General features: G+C 34.9%; 1 protein-coding gene across 2 annotated transcripts; it reads right to left on the minus strand.

The window, feature by feature from the left end:
* Window positions 1-8,252: 8,252 nt before the first annotated feature.
* LOC125652478 (multiple epidermal growth factor-like domains protein 10) lies at window positions 8,253-21,459 on the minus strand. 2 transcript variants are annotated; one of them, XM_048881710.2, is made up of 13 exons: window positions 21,299-21,459; window positions 19,404-19,589; window positions 16,017-16,188; window positions 14,151-14,339; window positions 12,785-12,925; window positions 12,527-12,670; window positions 11,955-12,104; window positions 11,284-11,439; window positions 10,895-11,032; window positions 10,651-10,788; window positions 10,247-10,267; window positions 9,980-10,126; window positions 8,253-9,108 (listed from the first exon to the last, which is right to left on the minus strand). In XM_048881710.2, the coding sequence occupies exons 3-12, from the start codon at window positions 16,156-16,158 to the stop codon at window positions 10,002-10,004; spliced, it is 1,344 nt and encodes a 447-aa protein (XP_048737667.2). In that variant the 5' UTR covers window positions 16,159-16,188; window positions 19,404-19,589; window positions 21,299-21,459; the 3' UTR covers window positions 8,253-9,108; window positions 9,980-10,001. The 2 variants fall into 2 exon arrangements, with proteins under 2 accessions (XP_048737667.2, XP_048737660.2); XM_048881703.2 differs by having other exon boundaries at window positions 8,253-10,126.
* Window positions 21,460-22,661: the final 1,202 nt, after the last annotated feature.

The raw sequence follows: 22,661 nt of genomic DNA on the forward strand, positions 1-22,661 counted from the left end.
ATAAACTAATGACTGGACATGAAATACAATGGGTATTATCATTACATCATAATTTTCAAAGATACAACGTTCCCGAAACGGAAACTTACATGCACACGTGTACCTATAAAACAACTAATTAGCGACCAGCAATTTTATCGGCTTCCTTCTAAATCTGGTACACGTAATATAATTCATTATTAGCGCAATAAAAGTTAAGTGATTTCATCTGGTGAAATTTTTTAAATCAGAAATAAGACGGTATTTAATTAAAGAAACGCATGTAAATTATAACGTCATCTGTTGCAATATTGCATCATCACTTCACTGTCTCTCATTTATTTAAAATGCCATTTTTTAAACCCACTGATAATCATTTCAGGTTTGCTTCTTTTAAAATAGTCATTATTTCACCGGGCATTTCGCCCCCAGTGGTTCTATACGACCCGGACTGAGATCGACGTTTACACACGTTGTGGAGTCGTATTCTTCAAGAAATCCGCCACCTACCTGAGGAGCGTTTTAGTCTTACGTGCAATTAAATTAACACCGAAATCCAATGTATCTAATTTCCATACTACATTGTAGTCATGGGAGCTTGCTTGCATCCAATGTTCTGGCATGCGTAGATGTATGGAAAAGTCTAATATTGGAATATTATATCAGCTAATAGAAAATTGTATGCTTAAATCATGAATCAGAAAAGCAACAATGAACATTATCTGATTCTATCATTTTTTCGAGAACTGATAATCCTTAAATGCGTGCATGTACAGTAAATATTGAAAGGTTGATGTGATGTTTACAAATTATCTTGAAGTAAGGGATTTATTAAATATAAACCAAACAGTATTCCCGTGATTTCTTTGCTTATTCAAGTTATTGGTAGTTTTAAGTATTTAAAATATTGAATACTATGATAATAATTCCAACATGTGTAACCTATTTTTTTCATGTAATTATCACTCCAGACACTTATACCATTATGGTAATACATATTGTAACATCGCCGATTGGTTATAATTGGTCTTAGTACATCTTCCGTGTATATGAAATACAGTAAGATTTACCTGTCCCATTTCGCTACAGGAATTACCCGTAGTCAACTCGTTCTTGTAATCAGGACTAAGATAATTCAAATTTACTATAGCTTCAATATTTATTTTTGCAATAAATATTAATTCAATTCAACAATAAAAGATATTAACTAGAATCTTTTACTTATGACAATAAATACCCGCAGTGTAACGAGAATTACTCGCTTTCACACTCTGAAAAGCTCAAACTACCGTAATAGAAAAAGGGGGGAGGGTGTTACTGAGCGAGAATAACTCGCTCATCAGGAATAACCTGATTTTAAAATATCCGTAATGCTTGGTAATGCTTAATACATATCCCCAAAATCTAAGATAACCTTGTCGGAAAATCAGTAAAATAAATCAGTAAAAATTATTATTTACGTCTTACTCCTAACCAAATTAATCTCAAATTCAAATTTGAACTAAATATATATATATATATATATATAAATGACGTTCCTCAAGAGAAATTCTTTTGATAAACTAGATTAACGAAAACTTTCAAAAATTGACTTGGATATGCTAAGGAAATTATCCTCAAACAATAATAGCTTTCATTCATATGTCGATTTGATATATCCCTGTGGGCTCGAAATAAAGGACACCACAGAGTCGTCCACTTCTGCTTCATACTTAGATATTTTATTGAAAGTAGACATTAACGGCAAACTGACAACTCAACTGTATGGCAAACGGGATGATTTCAGCTTCTCCATCGTCAACTTCCCATATTTATATGTAGCAATATTCCATTATCACCTGCATATGGTGTTTATATATCTCAACTGATTCGATATGCAAGTGCTTGTTCTGCGTATAGTCAGTTTTTAAATCGAGGTAAGCTACTGACAAACAAGTTGATGGTACAGGGGTTTCAACAGTCTCGATTGAAGTCAGCATTTCGCAAGTTCTATGGTCGTTATGGAGATCTAGTTCGTCAATACAACCTGTCATTGGGTCAAATGCTGTCTGATGTGTTTCATACCGATTGTTAAGCCGTTCTTGGAACACTGATTTTGACTGCGGATAACTCCGTTTACCTGATCAGGATATAGGGCTCACGGCGGGTGTGACCGGTCAACAGGGGATGCTTACTCCTCCTAGACACCTGATCCCACCTCTGGTGTGTCCAGGGTTCGTGTTTGCCCAACTATCTATTTTGTATTGCTTATAGGAGTTATGAGATTGATCTCCGTTCGTTATCTTCACCTTGCATGAGACTTGAGGATAACCCAAGCCTATACTTAAACTTAAAGTACCCTACAGTTAAAATGATCAAAATTAATAAAATCCCTACCGAGACCAAAAACAAAAATTCCGTCCTTTCCCTAGATACATGTACGTTAATCACCGAGTCCCCAGTAAACGGCTAGACGTTGCCCTCCCCCCCCCAACCTTGTCAACCGCTTGTGCCCCCTTAGAAATCAACGGCAGACTGCCGGTAATGCCGTTCTCCCAGAAGGATCGACGGCAGGGAAATAGTCCTCTCCCAAAAACTCGTACAAAACACATAAAAGATCAAACATATTTCGTAAATCATGACTCTCAATGCATACAAGTAATCCAAACTATAGTTCAACAGAATTCCTACAAGTAAAACTGAAAAGAACTCGAAAGTACCGCGGAATGATAACGTGACAATTATTTACAAATAGCAGCTTCCATGCACAACATGAAACCAGAACGTCATTATTTGAGACTCGTCTGTGAGGTAAATGACATGAAATTCGTTAAGAGTAAATTTTGAACAGAGTGTTCAAACATTCATGGCAGTAAGTAATCTGGCCGATCGTAAGTTATTCCTCACCTCGAATAAAAAATGTGTTGAATCAAAACACGCCATAGTAGCATTCAATGAACGACAATAACATGAAATTACAATTAATAAACGACATAGTAGCATTCAATGAACGACAATAGCATGAAATAACAATTAATAAACGATATAGTAGCATTCAATGAACGACAATAGCATGAAATTACAATTAATAAACGACATAGTAGCATTCAATGAACGACAATAGCATGAAATTACAATTAATAAATGACATAGTAGCATTCAATGAACGACAATAGCATGAAATTACAATTAATAAACCACATAGTAGCATTCAATGAACGACAATTAGCATGTATAACCGACAATACATAATTGAATTCATACATAGGTTCTCACAATATATATACATGTACAATAATATGTATCTACTACTTAAACATAGATTTTAAAACGTGTCACAAGATATCATGTTGGGGAAATTCATATAGACCCGAGAAGTCCGATGTGTTTACTTGGATCTTTGAACAGCTAATTTTTCTGGTCAGCTAATATATGTACATTTTTAAAATCTTTAACAACCTGTTTATCATTCTAACATATCAAATTACAAATATCCGTTGACTACAGTAACGTAACTACGTTAATGGATACTTTGTGTCTGTTTTGTTGTGGGATTTCTACCAGCGCAATGTGTGAATAGTGTGAGTTTAAGTCAACACACCACAGGCGCACCATACTACACGTTACATACGACTTTTCGCTTTCTTAGTTTATTATATATTAAACCTTTTTGGTTATATTTAGCGATTATAGAAGAAATGTATTTCTAATCTTACGTAGAAATGCGATGAACACATCGTCTCCAACATCTGCGAACTGCGTAACAGCATGTGAAACATTTTGTCGGTGAAAAATATGGTGTGTCATTCAAGCTATAAGCAAAATAATCTCTTAACGTATTGGGAGGGGGACTTCTTTATCAATATCTTATTAGTCAATGCATAATTGTTTTACCATGCTTTCTCTTTACTGGCGACGATGTATGATATGGTGGCTGATATGTGCCACTTTACATTTTGTCGTCTTTTCGAGGTGAAAAGACGACAAAACGATAATTAGCAACTTTTCGAACCGAAATAACGAAAAGACAACAAAATGTAGGCGGAAAGACGACAAATATTACCCGCAAATTAGCGATCTAATTTGTCGTCTTTTCGCTTGGCGTTTTGTAGTCTTGTCGTCTTTTCGAGGCGAAAAGACGACAAAACGAAAAGTCGACAAAACGACAATTAGCCACTTTTCGTCTCAAAACAACGAAAAGTCAAAAACACGACAAAATACAGATTTTCCCGTTATTTTGCTATCTGATTTTTTAGGAATTCAATATGAAATTTGTTGTGTTTTCGATAATTATTAATTGCATTTACAAAAAGGAAACATCTAAAATTAAAATATAGTTCTTAAGTACTTGTATTCTACTGAAGAAATCTTCTCTTTTTTTTTTGTAAATCTTATATCAGGCATGTTGAATTGGAGGTTTCGGTGTGTAAGGGGCCCTGGCCTCAAGACCATAAACTGAGAATAGACTTAAGTCTTAAATTTCAAATCCACCAACTTTTGAAATAATTTTCAAAAACAAATAACATTTTCAGGATTATGTTTGCATTTGAATTCTTTAATAAACCTGCAGTGTTTTTAATTTACTTTTCCCGTTATTTTTACATTCAAATCTCATATTTTCTACATGCAAAGTTCGATTGATACCCCCCTCTTTTCATTTTTAATGTAGTAGTGAAAGGTAGTTGATGTTTGAAGTGCTGAATTGAATAATACGTGCAATGAACTAACACCCCCCCCCCCCTATGAAGAAGGGGAGGGGGAAGCCGGAGTTCACGTCACACTTGCAATAAAATTCTTGACAACTAAGAAAAAAAGGATTTAGGGTATTTCTGCCCAAATCTCAATATCCTATACATCGTAGGAGGAGGGGGTGTGGGTGTTAGTTCATTGCACGAATTATTCAATTCAGCACTTCAAACATTAACTACCTTTCACTACTACTTTAAAAATGAAAAGAGGGGGAGTGGAGGGCAAATCAATTGAATTTTGCATGTAGAAAATATGAGATTTGTATGTGAAAATAACGGGAAAAGTAAATTGAAAAAAAGGGGAGAGACCCCCCCCTTTAAATCCGCCACTGAAAATGGTGGGTTTTTTTTCACCACCTCAACATAAAAAAATTCAGTACAATATGTTAAAGGAAATGTCAGAAAGATATTTTAATAAGAAATTAGTGAATTATACTCACTTTGGATGCTAGGCCGACTTTTGCTTTACATGGTCTTTCTCTTTTCAATATTTAAAGAAAATTTTCCTTCTTCTATAAATGCAAAATCTGCATATTGTTGTGAAAAAATGCACAAAAACTTTATCGAATTTTTTGTTCCTCTATGCATTGTTGTCATGAATATTTTTTCAAAGTTTTATCCTGTTTTAATCCCTCACTTTCACAATATTTTAGTTATGATTCGAAATGATCAGTACGATTAATTTATTAAATATTGTTTAATGTCCCTCTCGAGAATATTTCACTCATATGGAGAAGTCACCATTGCCGGTGAAGGGCTCGGCGCTTATGGCCATTGAGCAGGAAGGGATCTTTATCGTGCCACACCTGCTGTGACACAGGACCTTGGTTTTTGCGTTCTCATCCGAAGGACCGCCCCATTTAGTCGCCTCTTACGACAAGCATGGGGTACTGAGGACCTATTCTAACCGGAATCCCCAAGGGACTGATCAGTACGAAAATTGAAAATTGTTCTTAAAATCGGTCAATTCTTCACATCTGAATAAATTTATTAAGTCCTCGCATTCTATAAAGAAAAAGATATATATATATATATATATATATATATATATATATATATATATATATATATATATATATATAAAATGCAATACTAACTTTTAGTTCATGTTACACACACACACACACACACACACACACACACACACACACACACACACACATACATACATACATATACATATATATATATATATATATATACGTATATCTCAGCGTTACTGTTCCTCCTGTTGTGATGGTGGATTGGTGAGGACTTCTAACGTAGCGAAGCCGATTATTAATCCACAGAAGCCGATTATGCAAGATATTCCCATCTATACTTATAAATTAACATATTTTGCAAATAAACTTTAAAACCCTTGCTCCAGGGTTACTGCTTGTACCTTTAATATTGTTTTATATCTGAGGTGAAGTCCGTAACCTATAATAGAATCTTCCTTGATTAGTATATATCGTAAAAGAATAATCAAATACTTACTTTCGTTTTCGATAAACTACCCTGAAAATAGCAAAATATGAGAGTAAAGTGGCGGGTCTAAGCCAGTTTTTTTTTAAATGACAACCTAAGGTAATATTGTGTAACGGGAAGGGAGAAAATGCAACGGACCAGACCGGGATTCGAACCCGGGCCCCCTGAATCTCTAGTCAGGTGCTCTACCAACTGAGCTAACTGGCCACCGGCGATCGAACCCGGCCGACCGCTACATTCCTCCCTCCTTAAATTGTCTTCGCCCCTGAAGACACAACCCAATTTCTTATTTGCCCCTGGGAGGACTTTCACCTCCAAGTCCAGGGGTGGTCAACGGCACCAAATCTGTAACGGGAAGGGAGAAAATGCAACGGACCAGACCGGGATTCGAACCCGGGCCCCCTGAATCTCTAGTCAGGTGCTCTACCAACTGAGCTAACTGGCCACCGGCGATCGAACCCGGCCGACCGCTACAATTGTAACGTGTTTTGTAGTGGGTTCTCATGGATAATATAATAATTTTCCTCTAACTCTGCCCGAGTTAATAATGATTGGTATAATAATTTTTCTCTAATTTGGTAATACTTCAATCACTTATATAATCAATGGAAATAATGTACGAGGTGGGCTTTCTTATTTCACCGTGTGTCTGTACCCGGTTCCTGTTGAGAGTGAAGCACTTGTGTCTCAATCTTCTTCAGATTTACTACACAAAGCACTCCACCTCAATTCCCTGGGTTTCTTGCCACTGGTTTGTGCTTTACCCTACCTCCGATTTCTTCTTTCTATTTTTCTTTTTCCTCTCCGAGCTCCTCCGCTGCTGTTCACTTCCAACTCTCCCAGATTCTGCAGTGCAGCAGTTTATGTACCCTTGGAGTAGTCCACTCCAAGGGAAGTCAGGTCGTTCCATTATTCCCACATGAATCAAGTTCATTAGAACGTTTTTCTTTATAAGATAATATTTATATTGCAAATCACATTTTCCTCTATGAACCAACCAATTTCAGCGCGCGACACAATCCGTTCACATTGACTATGAACGGATTATGAACTAGCTTAAAGCACGCGACTGAGAGAGTGTAATGGTTTGAAAAAATACAACGTGTTACAAAGATCTCACAAGTCACACCTTTGGATTAAGATTGTAAACTTACGTGGATTATCACCCCAATCTTGTGGTCTCCTACCTCCAAAATACAGTGCACCTTGCAATGTCGATAAAAGGCAGGGTGAGACGAAATGTGACGTCATGTCTATGTGTTGACGTACGTCACAATAACTACTGTGACAGAGGATAGGAGTTCGTTTTATGCAACAAAATAGAAGCAATGTAAACAAACGGTGTTTTAGTAAATGAATATAAATATAAGAAATGAACATCACTTTTGAGCTATTCATGGTCAATATGAACGGATTTGGATTTGAGGCAAATTCTCTGTGAATCACGCTCTCAAATCCAAATCCGTTCATACTGACCATGAACAGCTCAAAAGTGATGTTCATTTCTTAATTATCATTACAATATGATATTCATGATAATATGATATTCCTTGTTTATCGATGCTTGATTTTGATCTTACAGAAGAAATAAGTTTTGATTATTGTTGAATAAATCAAATAAGCCTGTTCGTTTCTTCAGTCCGTGATTTTCGTCTTGGATCAGTCTTATGGAAATAAAAATAACGTGCTGAACAAGATACGATATTTGTGACGTTATTTCTCTATTACGCAATATACCTCATTTGGACCCAAAGTCTCATGACGCGTCATTAATAATTGTCCAGTTACGAGTCGGACATGATTTTGCTATATCGTCTTAATCAAAGGTCACAGTGGCCTAACTTTAAAGTGTGACCCACCCTCTATCCAAGATGTATCAGCTGATAAAGTTTGATGATTCTAGGTCTCATAGTACTAGTATTTAAGTCATGAGCCGGACACGAAGCGGGACAGACGGACGGACAGGATTGTCATACCATAATACGTCTGGTTTAAAGACTGACGTTTAAAAAGTGTTCACGTGGTCTTGAAAAATTGTTACATTCAAATGGCATAGTTCAGATACAATAACCCAAATTAAAATATATAAATTTATTCAAAACAATCTACACATGTACATACAATCCGAAAACAGTTAAAAATCATACATTAAAACGGGAAATAGATATGTAAATAATTTTAAAACCATGCAGTACCTATCAAAAGAATGTTTGTTCAACAAACACGAAGGTAACACGGTCACTGGAATACATGTAGCATTTGATTCAAACGAATAATGTGGGCGAAATAGAGTGTTAAGATTGATCGCACCAGTCAAGCAATATCACATCCATTCATTCGTATGAAACACACTTGAAGCATGCATATACGGCTGTCAGCATGTGATGGCTACATATAACTCATATAGGCATTATAAGATGCCCATTTCACTACCTCGAACAAAGAAGCTCGAACAAGCTCCGGTACTCCATATATTTAGGAGAGAGAACAATTCAGATCATAATAGATTTGAGTAATTGACTAGTAACTAGCTAATTGCTTAGGAAATAAACCTAATCTTTTTTTAATGCCACTAACATATATTCATCTAATATTCAATTACATACGATATTTTGACAATTGCTTTTATAATCTATTAATCATTACAAACACATTATAAGTACTTACAGAAACTACTGATATGCATTCATATCAACTTCATTCAAAGCAAAATATATATGGCCAACTGATCAAAACCACATATTGTACACAACACTATGATATATATATATATATATATATATATATATATATATATAAAGCACTAAATAATCACAACTAAGTACTGAAAATTTTCGCCCCAGCCCCGGGGTCGAACCAGCGACGTACGGCACCCACCGCCTAGCAAGATTGTCAAACCAGTGCGTAAGTCCACTCGGCCACAACGAATTCCCTAAAAAAGGAAGTTTTGTTATGCTCCTAAAGCGCTACTTATACACACTGATGCAATCTCACACAGTCGCTGTGTCATTCAGTGTTTAAGATATTTTATAAGGAGAGTGGATCTCTCGATGCAATTGTATAGAATATTTAATATAAAGCACAAACAAACAATTATAACACCCAGCCTTACGTTTATATATATATATATATATATATATATATATATATATATATATACATGTATATATATATATATATATATATATAAACGCGGTACGATCAAAACGTCATAGCCCTTTTCGTTGATCCGCCTAATCGGCATACTAACATGTTACAAGTCTTGAAGAAAGTGAAACTTCACTGCACATATATAAGCATGGAATAATTTTTCCACATACTTGAATTTTCATATACATGTACATGTATTTGCCAATTTTGTCTGTAGTAATGTTTGGATATTAAAGGTTTTCAGTATGCACCAAAGTGTTTGGCGACAGAAGAGAAGAAAAATTCCAATTCAATTTTGTACTATCAATAGTCACACTGAAGCCAAAAAGAAAAGATTCTAGCAAATGAAACGTGGACAAAAAGGATGACCATAGATACGCGCAAAATGTACACGCCTACATCGATAACTTCCTACATATAAAGAATTATACCATTATCTCCTAGTACAAATAAGGATGGCGATTGATTCCTCACCGAGTGTACTGGAGATTGTATGGTGAAGGTAGCTGTATTTTCATCATGGTTTGAACTACGTTTGGAGAGTCGATATGAATAAACTTTCACGGGAGTATAAAAAAGATGCTATTTAATTTGCAAAAAGATAAAATAAAATGAATAGATCAAAACAAAATTTGCACATCAGTTTTAAATACCCCTAAATACATCTTTATCTACTTAAACGCCTTTGAACGTCTTGGAATAGATCCCACCACAACAAGCGACAAAAAACGTTGCAACAAATCCTAGGGCAATGCCGATCCCGATGCTTTTTGGATCCCATGTGGGCGAAACGCGATCATCTAGAAACAAACAATCGCATGTCAGTAATTCTAGTGTAAAAATCCACTAAGACTTTATGATATACCAAAGTACAAACGTCAATATTGATATCAACATATATCTAGTAATAAAATTCTTACATTCTGGATAGTAACACTCATCTGAAACAAAAAATGAAATAAATATATTGATAAAGCTGTCCTTCGTAAGATTTTTAATTAATCATAAAGTAAGCTATAAGCAATTTGCATGCTTTTTCACTTTTATAAAAAAAATGGAACTATAAATTATATGTGTTCAAACCAAAAACGTTTTGTATAACCTATTAAAAATGATAAATCTATGCTAATAATGATTGTGAATGTAATTTATCTGTAAGTATTCCTTTGGTTTTCATTTAATGTGGTTGTAATAAAGAGGAAAGGGCATTTATATTCATATTCACATTTATCACTCTTAACAAAGTCAGCCTTTCAGTTTACACAATATAGACAGCAGACATACATGTATGTCTCTACTACTCCATTCAGATGTCTTGACGAACCTCTTATATCACATGATGAATACCGCCACCCTTTTTGACATGCGCCTTTACATCTTCCGGTTTCCCAGTCACATGACTCCCCCTTTTTGCAAAAGCACCACTTGTCACAATTCCTTCCATACAAACCAGGTTCACACACTGATGCAAAGTACATAATTATATATTTCAAAATGATTACAAGTTATGACCTTTAATATAAATAAAAATTAGCAAATTACATAAATGTGTACTCTGATTACGTCACCTTTACGATCACAACTTTCACCATGAAATCTGGGGTCACATTTGCCAGGGCATTTTCCAGTTATATGGTTACAGGCGCTTCCACCCTCACAATGACATTTACTGTTGCAGTTGTCTCCAAATGTCCCAATACTACACTCTAGAAAAAGGATTAAAGATGGAAAATTATATTATTCCTGTTTATCTGACTAGTAAACAAAATTTGAGAACTTCTGCTATGTACAAAAGAATGATATAGAGGTAAATTTAGTGATTTTAGGCATTCGGTATCTCATTCATTTCCCAATAGAGATAATCCCTAATTATCACATTCACACTGACTCTTAGTTCTCTTGTTTCCTTAATACTTATAAAGCATTGCAACTAGAGGCCTTTTCTGTAACACAGTACCTGATGTACAGTTGAAGCCTTGGTATCCAGGGGGACATCTCAGACACATTCCGTCAGTGTTCCTACACCTTCTGTTCAGGCAGGAATCGCTACAGTTCTTCTCGCAATTAATCCCATAACTACGTCTGCATTTGCTTAAAAATCTCGATTCTAATTCTGTAGTCAAAGATACATCCGCATAAACATCATGGCAATGCTTTTCCTGTTATGAAGCTATGTCATAATACATTCTTGTCAACAAAAATTGGAAAGTTTATTGATAAACATTTCATATTGTTCTTTAGTTCGATAATAGCAGAGGAAAACATGTGGATAGAAATGGTGGGCATCCGTAGATGGAAATGAAGTTGGCTTTGCATAGAGATGAACTAATTCAGTAATCTATAAATATACATGCATATAATAGTTATCCAGGAGTTAGGCCCTTTGACAACAAGTAACTGAGACTCCCTTACCATAGGCCACGGGATCATGAAACACAAGTCTCTAGTAGTCAAAATTTCAATCAATTGCTTCGTGCTGTGTCTATGAATTTAACAGGGCTCACGTGATTTAACCGTGAAATTAAAACAAGTCAATGATTTGCTATAAGTGTTGTACTGCAAATCGTTTGGAAGTGATAACAGGTACTAATTATATTTTACTTGATCCACCAAATTCCTTTTACTGACCCCAAGTACACTCTGAGTATTTTCTAAAATAGTATCCAGGTTTATCACAGCCGTCTGGGCATGACCCGTTGTTAGGGAAACAGGTGGTTCCCTGACGACATTTTCCACAGGTTTCTGTACATCCGCTGCCATGCGTCCCTGGCTTACACGCTTTGCCAAAAGAAAATTTATCAATTTATGAAGATGCACAAGGAAAATATTCATAAATCAAGCACGCTACCATTACATATACTTTTAAAGTGATGTGCAACATGACTGCAACTCTTTCTTAAAGGAGACAGCCAGAAAATATGGATCATGTTTTCTAACGACATATGTTCGGATTCAGAAAATGTTCCCGGAGGATCCACCCCTGTAATATTTTAAAGAGAGTCTAACCTGAACTTGGGATCTAACAATTAATATTTTACAACTGAAACTGCATAAAAATAGGCAGATATATATACTAGTATTTTTGAGAGATCTTGGGAGAGAGTTTGGATATCCTGTTCCCCTCTGGATCCAAGCTTACGACACTACGGACTCTGTAGGACCATGATGTCCTTCCCATTCTGCTATTTGGTTGTACTCACGTTTGTTACAAAGAACTCCTCGGTATTTGATGCTCTGCCATCCTCTGCTACAATAACACACACCGTCTTTGGAGGAACAACGATATTCACAGTTAGGACTGCAGACTCCAGTACAACCCTCCCCGTACTGACCTTTGGGACAGTCTGTCAGATGAACCCAGCAAATGACAAAACATTCAAAAGGACAAAGTAAAGTAACTCAAAAATGTATTATATGCTAAGCCTCTATAGGGTCAATTCGACGATGGTGCTACGTACCAGGTGAGTCGCATTTATCTCCTTTCCAGCCAGAGTTACAACCCTTTAAGCACGTGCCATTCACGTGATGGCAATCGCCTTGTAAACAGTGACTACTACACCGAGAGTCGCATAGCTTTCCATAGAATCCCAGGTCACATACTAAATAGGCAAAAGATATTGAATGTCCAAACCACAGGGAATTGAATAGTTAGAATATAAATGCTTGGATAAATTCAAAACGCCCACTTTATTCAATCCTTCGTGTATCAGAGTAAATTAAAGTCTTTGGAATCTTAAAATCACAAATGTCACTGGGGTCTTATTCCATTATTACCTGCATATGGTGTTTATATCTCTCAACTGATTTGACATGCAAAAGCTTGTTCTGCATATGATCAGTTTTTCAATCAAGACAGGCTACTGATAAACAAGTTGATGCTGCAGGGGTTTTAACAGTCTCGTTTGAAGTCAGCATATCGCAAACTCTATGGTCGTTATAACGATCTAGTTTGCCAATACGACATTCTTTGGGACAAATGCTGTCTGACGTGTTTCATACCGATTTGTAGGCCGTTTTTGGCATACTGATTCTGACTATGGATTACTTTGTTTACCTGATCAAGATATACGGCTCACGACGGGTTTGACTGGTCAGCAGGGGATGCTTACTGCTCCTTGGCGACGGATCCCACCTCTGGTATATAAACGGGTTCTTGCTTGTCCAACTCCCAACTTTGTATTTCTCATAGGAGTTATGAGATTGATCACTGTTCGTTATCTTTACCTTTTCATGGCAATGGGTCATGTGATAAAATCTTGCACAAGCCGAAGAGTCATAGAGTAAATGTGATTGGTTAATAGTATCAATTTGATCAGGTAATATCATAAAGTTAATTTGATCACGTACCAATCGCATTTACAGTCTAGTGACACTTTAGAATTTATAGCTTATATCTATATTCTGACTGATATGGAACGATGTAATAACACATGTATAGGTTGTCAATATTTGTACTGCATGCCACAACCTTTTCACATCTATTTAGTTACACTTAGTGCTGAAAGCAGATTTTAAACACTACGATAATCTGAAAGTGAGAAATGTGTTATTCAATCAATTTATCAATAAGAATAATCCAAAAGCTGCATCATCATACGATAAAAATAGCATGCACGCACATGATTACAGTAGGCTGTTGTATGTATCACATATACATGTACACGGAAGTATCCGCCTCATTTAAGCAATAAATGTCATTAAAAATATTCCTGGTGCTTAAGTGTAAATGATTTTTTTGTTTCCATTGATTTAAGATCATATGAAATGAAATAAAATTCTCAGAAATGATGATAATATATTCATATTAATACCAGAGCATCGTACCGTCACTGCAGTTTTCTCCTCTATATCCCTTTGGACAACGCAATGCCCGTTCAACATCTGTGCCACTCTCATTCCTAAGTGTGTACAAAGAATTACATTTTCCAGTCAGAACCAAACATGTCATATTTGAAGGGCAGTACGATTTACACGGAACACAAAGGTCTCTAGCAAAGGGTACTCCACTACAATCTGAAATATAACAATGTACTCCAGTAATGATAACAATGTACTCCAATAAAGAAAATAATGTACTACAGTAAAGATAATAATGTACTTCAATAAAGATAACAATGTACTCCAGTAAAGATAATAATGTACTCCAGTAAAGATAACAATGTACTCCAGTAAAGATAACAATGTACTCCAGTAAAGATAACAATGTACTTCAGTAAAGATAACAATGTACTCCAGTAAAGATAACAATGTACTCCAGTAAAGATAACAATGTACTCCAGTAGAGATAACAATGTACTCCAGTAAAGATAACAATGTACTCCAGTAAAAATAATAATGTACTCCAGTAAAGATAACAATGTACTCTAGTAAAGATGACAATGTACTCCAGAAGAGATAACAATGTACTCCAGTAAAGATAACAATGTACTCCAGTAAAGATGACAATGTACTCCAGTAAATATAACAATGTACTCCAGTAAAGATAATAATGTACTCCAGTAAAGATAACAATGTACTCCAGAAAAGATAACAATGTACTCCAGTAAAGATAACTATGTACTCCAGTAAAGATAACAATGTACTCCAGTAAATATAACAATGTACTCCAGTAAAGATAACAATATACTCCAGTAAAGATAACAATGTACTCCAGTAAATATAACAATGTACTCCAGTAAAGATAACAATGTACCCCAGTAAAAATAACATCGTTTTAGCATGTATCTTGAGAATGGATTTTAGTTTTTAAGATGCAATCTGGAAGAGTTGTGACTTAATTTCACATCTAATTTTCGCCATTGTTCATTAAAGAATCAGATATTTAGTCTAATACATTGAATATCATTTTTGACTCAACTGGAAACTAAATCCAGATTGAGCTACCAGACTCATACATGTATGTGTCAAAAGATGTTCCACGAGATCGTTGTAGGAACTGCTAGACGTTTAGTGATGCAATTCTTGTTTGATCATGTGTAAACATTTAATGGTCTTTTTTCTTCAGTACTTTTGACAAATAGGCAACTCCAAGATACATATCGTCGACTGACCAGTTTCGGTGACCTTAATGATAAACCGCGATTTTGTCATTAATCACTTGGATTAAATAAATAAATCACACTCCTACCTTTAAAGTAATTAAATTCCTTTACGTTCATCCAAAAATTCCAAATTCATTGATACGTTAATTGAATATATTTTCGTAACAAAAAACATGTCACTTTGTGGTCCTAAAACGGTGACGTCACCTATTTCGGTGACCATTGTTAATACAGGTTTGCCAAAAGTTTGTAACTGTTAAAACGTATATACAGGAGGAATGTGCAACTAAACATCAATGAATAAAATAACAGTGTAGAATTCTAGACTTTTTGTATACTTTATATTAATTTGAAGGTTTGCTTGAAAAAGTAATAAGTAAATGGGCTTATTTTTGGAGTGCTCGTCTTGATTTTTTGCATACTCTCCTTCTAGTTCATTTTCGGGGAAAAGTTGAAGACGTACTCTATATATGTTTGCAAACACTAACTTAAAGGCGAAATTGATGACGAAATCTACACCCGGAAACGACAACGCGCACACGTAAACAAAGGTCACCGATTCTGGTCAGTCGCCGAAATAGGACAGTCGACGATATATGCACTTAACAATAAAATATAGAGAAAGATTTTTGTAAGGTTCATCACTTACCTAACTCATTAAAATTACAGCTAATCGTCCGCACTGGGTCAAAAAAGTCATATAATGTCAGCGATTTTGCAGTCACTTTCTTGCATTCCAGTTGTAAACTTTGAGTGGAAAATATTCCACCAGGATCCTGATAACGAGCCATCTGATAATTTCAACAAATCCATTGTTGTATCTAAAAGAAAAAAGAGTCTACAGTCTGTATGACGTGTATGTATAACATCTTATGATCATTTTTCGTAATTAAATCGTTATTACTTTTCTTGATCAGTCTAGAGGCTAAAGCGTTCGCTCCGCATGTGGAAGACCGGGGTTCGAATCCCAGCCGCGACAACCTAAACCGTTAAAACAGGTAGTGACAGTTCCATCGCCAAACGCTCGGCATCTGGTGTGAATATCACGGGTCCTCGGAAATGACCTTAAAAACGGATGTATCGTATCACAGTACGTGTGGCACGCTAAAGAACCCTCACTGCTCAATGGCTGTAAGCGCTGAGCATAGGCCTAAATTTGAAACCCTTCACCGGTCTTGGTGACGTCTCCATATGAGTGAAAAATTCTTGAGGGGACATTAAACAAGACACAATCAATTAATCCTTGATCACTTTTGGATGAAATTGATTGATTATATCAGATGTTAAGCTGAATAGGCAATGTGTCTACTATATATCAGCTATTCACGTTTGACTGTAATTGACTGGTTTTGAAAGTTTAGCAGCTCTATGACGGCCACAAATTGAACTTACTTTTATTTCAAACTTCAGCCACTCTCTTCGTGCCAAGGGGTTTAGTACATAAAACTGTTGGTGATACATATTGATCTATTGTCCGTTGCTACATGTAGTAAGTCAGAATTCAAACTGAGAAGTACTTGTTGAAGAATCATAGATATTCAAAATATGAAAGACAGTGAGAAATATCTGTGACATGTTTTAGGAAGCTGACTGCTTATGTTTGAAACCACAGATACCTGTTATATACCATAACAAATTTATATCAAACTCTTAATTAAGATAATTATGTATTTATATCAAACTCTTAATTAAGATAATTATGTATTTATATCAAAATCTTAATTAACACACATGAACTCTGTTTACTTGTCTGTTCCACTATCTACCCATTTTCCTTTTTTTTTTTTTTTTTTTTTTTTGGTCGTTCTTCCACAACATATCTACATCAGATAATTGCAGGTACATATATACAATTGAAAATATCTAGTACCTACACTTTATAAACATATGATACACTTCTGTGTAGTGTATAAACAAATGAAGATAACGAACAGTGATCAATCCCGTAAAGAATACAAAATTAAGAGAAGGGGAAACAAGGACCCCTGGACATACCAGAAAAGGGATCAGGTGCCTGAATACACAGTGTATTGCATATACAGGATCAGGTGCCTGAGTACACGGTATATTGCATATACAGAATCAGGTGCCTGAATACACGGTATATTGCATACACTGAATCAGGTGTCTGAATACACGGTATATTACATATACAGGATCAGGTGCCTGAATACGTATATTACATATACAGGATCAGGTGCCTGAATACACGGTATATTGCATATACAGAATCAGGTGCCTGAATACACGGTATATTGCATATACAGGATCAGGTGCCTGAATACGTATATTACATATACAGGATCAGGTGCCTGAATACACGGTATATTGCATATACAGAATTAGGTGCCTGAATACGTATATTACATATACAGGATCAGGTGCCTGAATACGTATATTACATATACAGGATCAGGTGCCTGAATACACGGTATATTGCATATACATTTATTGTGAATTTATACGTGAAGTGACAATAAATTCTTTTCAATCTTATACCTACTATATCTGCTCGTTTGATGTGCAGATGTCGATCACTATTATAATATATATATTTGTATATATAGATGGGAATGAATAATATTTATCAAAAATAATCCCCCCCCCAAAAAAAACCCACCAAAAGATGTTTGTAAAACATGTATGCCCCCCATGGTGCAAAATTGGAAAGGGTTATACACATGCATCATTTAATTAATAGTAGTATCACCAATTTAAGATATTGAGCAGACAATATCTTCCGATGTCATGAGTGGATTGACCATGTGACCTAAAAATCAATAGGGGTCATCTACTCCTTATTCTGTACCAGTGTACCAATTTTGGTGTAAATAATTCTTGAAATACAGGAGACAATATATTACTATGTCCAGTTTAGCCTTCAAAATCAATAGGGGTCATCTTCTCCTGAGGATGTACCTGTGTACCAAGTTTGATGTCTGTCAAGCAAAGGGTTTTCAAGATATTGAGCGGACAGTATATTCCTATGTCCAGTTTGACCCTTGACCATGTGACCTCAAAATCAATAGGAGTCATCTTTCCCTGAAAATGTACCAGTGTACCAAGTTTGATATCTTTCAAGCAAAGGGCTCTCAACATATTGAGTGGACAGAATATTCCTATGTCCAATTTGACCCTTGACCATGTGATTTCAAAATCACGAGGGTCAACTTCTCCTAAAGATATACCAGAGTACCAAGTTTGATGTCTGTCAAGCAAAGGGTTCTCAAGATATTGAGTGGACATTATATTTATTCCTATGTCCAGTTTGACTCTTGACCTTTGACTATAAGACCTCATAATTCATAGGGGTCATCTTTTCTTGAAGATATACCAATGTACCAAGTTTGATATCTGTCAAGCAAAGGGTTCTCAAGATATTGAGCGGACAGAATATTCCTATGTCCAGAGTAGATTGACCTTTTGACCTGAAAACCAATAGGGGTCCTCTTCTACTCATAACCAACCCACATATGAAATATCATTACGATCAAGTGAATGGTTCTCAAGATATTGAGCAGACAACATGTGGTCTACCGACCGACAGGTGCAAAGCAATATGTCTGCCCCATTTCTTTGAGGGGACATAAAAACAAAATAGGACTTGTATAGGTTGAAACAAAGAGATATTATTAATATCATGATCAAGAGTTAACGCCCAAAGATCAACCACGCTTTATAAATATAAAACAAAATTGGATTAAAAGCACTAGTCTTTTGCATTTTTACCCCTTTCAGTCGTTTCTTACACACATGAGGAGGCAATGGACCTATTCTCTTTGTTTATAATTCTTTCATTCTTCTCTCTTATTTGTAAGCTTTTTTTCTTCAATCATTTTGTTGATATCTTCATGCACTATATTAATTATATTCTGTCATAACTGACCCTTTACCTGTGGAGAGGACTTATATAGGCATTGTGCCTGCTGCCTAATCCTATTTATTTCTATATATACACGAATAAAACAGTTCAAATCAAAATGTTGTATGACTTTAAGTACTCTTATGTCTGTAAGTAAAAGAACATTTCGCTCACCATCGTCGCGAAGAATTTTCAGAAAATCATAATTTGAGAAAACGCTTCTGGTGTTTTCACTAAAATTGATTAGGTCCTTCAGTCCTTTGCACTGTATTGTAAGGAGATTGGTGTTTCCCTTAGGAATCGGTACAGCGGCAAATTGGAAATTATTTTGATATATTGCTGTCCCGGGCCCAGATATATCTGAAAAACAAATTTAAAAAAATATGTGAAATAGAATCTTTAAAATGCCGGCAAATTATCAATCTACACTTTAGTACAGATAGATAACAACAAGTGAAATATCGCAGATTAGTGTAAAAAGCTGGATGTATTCAATCAGATTGGCAATGTCACAAACACATACATGTTTAAATACCTATTCTCTTCAGAGAAGTGGACAGACATATCCTATATATCCATGAAGGCTATATGCACGTCCAAGTCTCTAAAGAGAATAGTATTTACCCCTTTCCTAACATGCATAATTCTATAGCAGAACCCTCTCTTTGGAAATTCTAATGTTTTATATGAATTAGCAACGTCTGAAATAAAACGACATAGAATCAGAGTATGAATGCATGCTTGCTTGTGGGGAAATTATGTACAGTCTGTGTATGTGAGGTTACAATAAATTTCTAATGAAGAATCACATTTCTGACATACAAGGGACCGATCGAAATTTATTGGGGAGTTGTGACCGGTGTATAAATGCATTCGGACACACATTTTGGGGGGGGGGGGGGGGCTTACATATTGATAGGACTCCAACTTTTTTATTTTTATATTTTCAAACATTGATTTGACAGCAATATTATTTCATTGCAAATGAATCATTGAAAAAAAAAATTAAAAAGTATTTCAAACTTTTAATTCAAATCCTACAAACAATATTACTGAATTGTATATATGCTTTTTTAATATCCAAATTGAATATACTAGAGACAGTTTGCAATGAAATCCTGGACCTTTGAAAATTTTTGATATTAAATCATGCAATTAAAAATCACAAAATAAGTATTCAGTTGTGAATAAAATCGCAAAAATTACATGTAAGTTTTGCATGGAGTATGGATTTCAATCATAGAAAATAAAAATAATATAGATCATGTTGGTCATAACTTGAAGGATAAAGACCAAGATTAAACTATAGTCTAAACACATCTTTAATGATTTGATGGAGAATACTGAGATGTGAAAAATAATTGTATGTACATTCAGTAAAACAGTAATTAAAAAATATGCAAAATATACATGTAGCACTTTAAAGGGGCATGGACATGATTTAAGCTGAAATTTTTAAAATTTTACTTTCTTTGTGTTTTGAACATATTTTATTGTACATACATAATATACAAAAGGATCAGAAACAAGTTCAAATAACTTACGAGTACTTTCTTTCATTCTTAATATTTAGAATGCCTAACTAAGGTATTTCTAATGGTCAGACAAATTTTGAATATTACACCTGTATCAAGATGCATACGCACATTGTTCACAAATACAGCGCATTCATGAGGAAATTGCTATCATATTACAATCTATATAAAGGTACCTAAGGCAAAAACATTGGAAATGGAAATATATAACTGCTTGACCGCAGAGAAAGTTGTTTACATAACTCTCTAGTACATTATGTTGACAAAGAGCGGAAAGTTTACAAAAATACAGTGTGTTTTAATGACATTAACGGGGAACCGTAATTTATTAAACAATATGTATATGTACATGTACACTGTAGCTATATAGCTGACAAATCACTTGTATTTAGTTCAATTCTATAATAAAATATAAAACCTCATTCGATAACAGCGTGGGAAAGGTATTCCCGTTTGACAAACAATTATCATTATCTGTTTAACACCAATCAGAGGGCCTCATCAGCTCATATTTACACACATATATATACTTACACAAAAGGGTAACCAAAAGTAAAATTGCACTGAAAGAATCCAGAATTTTCATAATTTTAACAAATCATGAGATTTCACACAACACTTATATTACTACGCACAGACTATATTTGGATTAGTGGCCAATCCATGCGAAGTAATTAATATCCCTAGGTCAGTATATGGAGGCTTGGTGATGTAATATTTACTTCAGTTTCTGAAAAAGTAAGAAGATCTTAGATTTGCTAGAAACCCTGGCAGATTTAAAGACTGTTTTTATTTCAATGAAGATATCATCTACATATAGGGTTGGTTGAAACCTTCATTGAGACGAAATATAATTCATTCTTTATATCTACCATATTCATTGTAATGTACAGTGTAAAAGAATTTGAAAGGAATTTGCTGAACTTGGTTACATTTTCAAATTTCAAGGGGAGGGAATACAGAATACAACTAACATAATCTGGAATGAGCAAAGATACACACCCCTTGGCGAACTACATTCACTTAAAAATATTTGGTGACAAAAGAATTTTACCATTGCATATTATCTGTCATTTACATTAATAAATGACATTTTACACATCAACAAGATTTTGTCATCCAGACCCACCAAACTAGCACACACTGTGTTGACAAGAAAGAATTTCCTCTTCAAAAAAGCCAGCTGTTCACAGGAACATCATTGCTGGAGTACTACTAAATTAACTTTACTAGGAATACATTTTGATGTCGACTTGCAAAATATACCTAAATTAAATTATGATCCAAAATTAGTAAATATCAAATCTATGCTAAATCAATGGGGAAGAGATATTTAACTCCCAATGGCAAGATAACAGTTATTAAATCATTAGTGTTACCATTGTTGAATCATATCTTGATGTTCATCCCTAACCCATCTATTGCATATTGTAAAGAATTAGAAAAGCTATTTTTCTCCTTTGTGTGGGGTTCTTCAATCCACAGGGTAAAGGAGGATGTACTTGTCAAGAAATATGAGGATGGTGGTCTAAAAATGATAAATCTAAAACCATTTATAGCTTCAATGAAATTGTTTTGGGTAAGACATCTTATCTCTACAAGGGGGTTGAGTAATTTCATATCAAGTTTTAACCTAAATAAATTCACATCCTGTGGGATTGAATACACTAATCTACTTTTAAAGTCATTAAAAACAAATTTTGGATAGATGTGTCCAAGGCTTGGATCGAATTACAGAACACTTGTACTGAGTCTAATGTTACTGCAGATTCACCTTTGTTTTACAACCCTATGATCCATATTAGCAAGAAAGTGTATTTTAATAAACATTTATTCGACAATAATATCAGACACATTAATGATATTATTGAGGAAGATGGTACTTTTTTTAGCTATG

The sequence above is a fragment of the Ostrea edulis genome, chromosome 1 (assembly GCF_947568905.1).
Source record: "Ostrea edulis chromosome 1, xbOstEdul1.1, whole genome shotgun sequence".
NCBI classification, from domain to species: Eukaryota; Metazoa; Mollusca; class Bivalvia; order Ostreida; family Ostreidae; genus Ostrea; species Ostrea edulis.

Bases quoted from the DNA above. Each gene is read 5' to 3' on its own strand.
- LOC125652478 (XM_048881710.2), bottom strand. From the start codon at position 16,158: ATGGCTCGTTATCAGGATCCTGGTGGAATATTTTCCACTCAAAGTTTA. The intron at 14,340-16,016 runs GTAAGTGATGAA...GTTATATTTCAG, and splicing joins CTGTAATTTTAATGAGTTAG to ATTGTAGTGGAGTACCCTTT. The intron at 11,033-11,283 runs GTACTGTGTTAC...TCCTTTTTCTAG, and splicing joins AGGCTTCAACTGTACATCAG to AGTGTAGTATTGGGACATTT.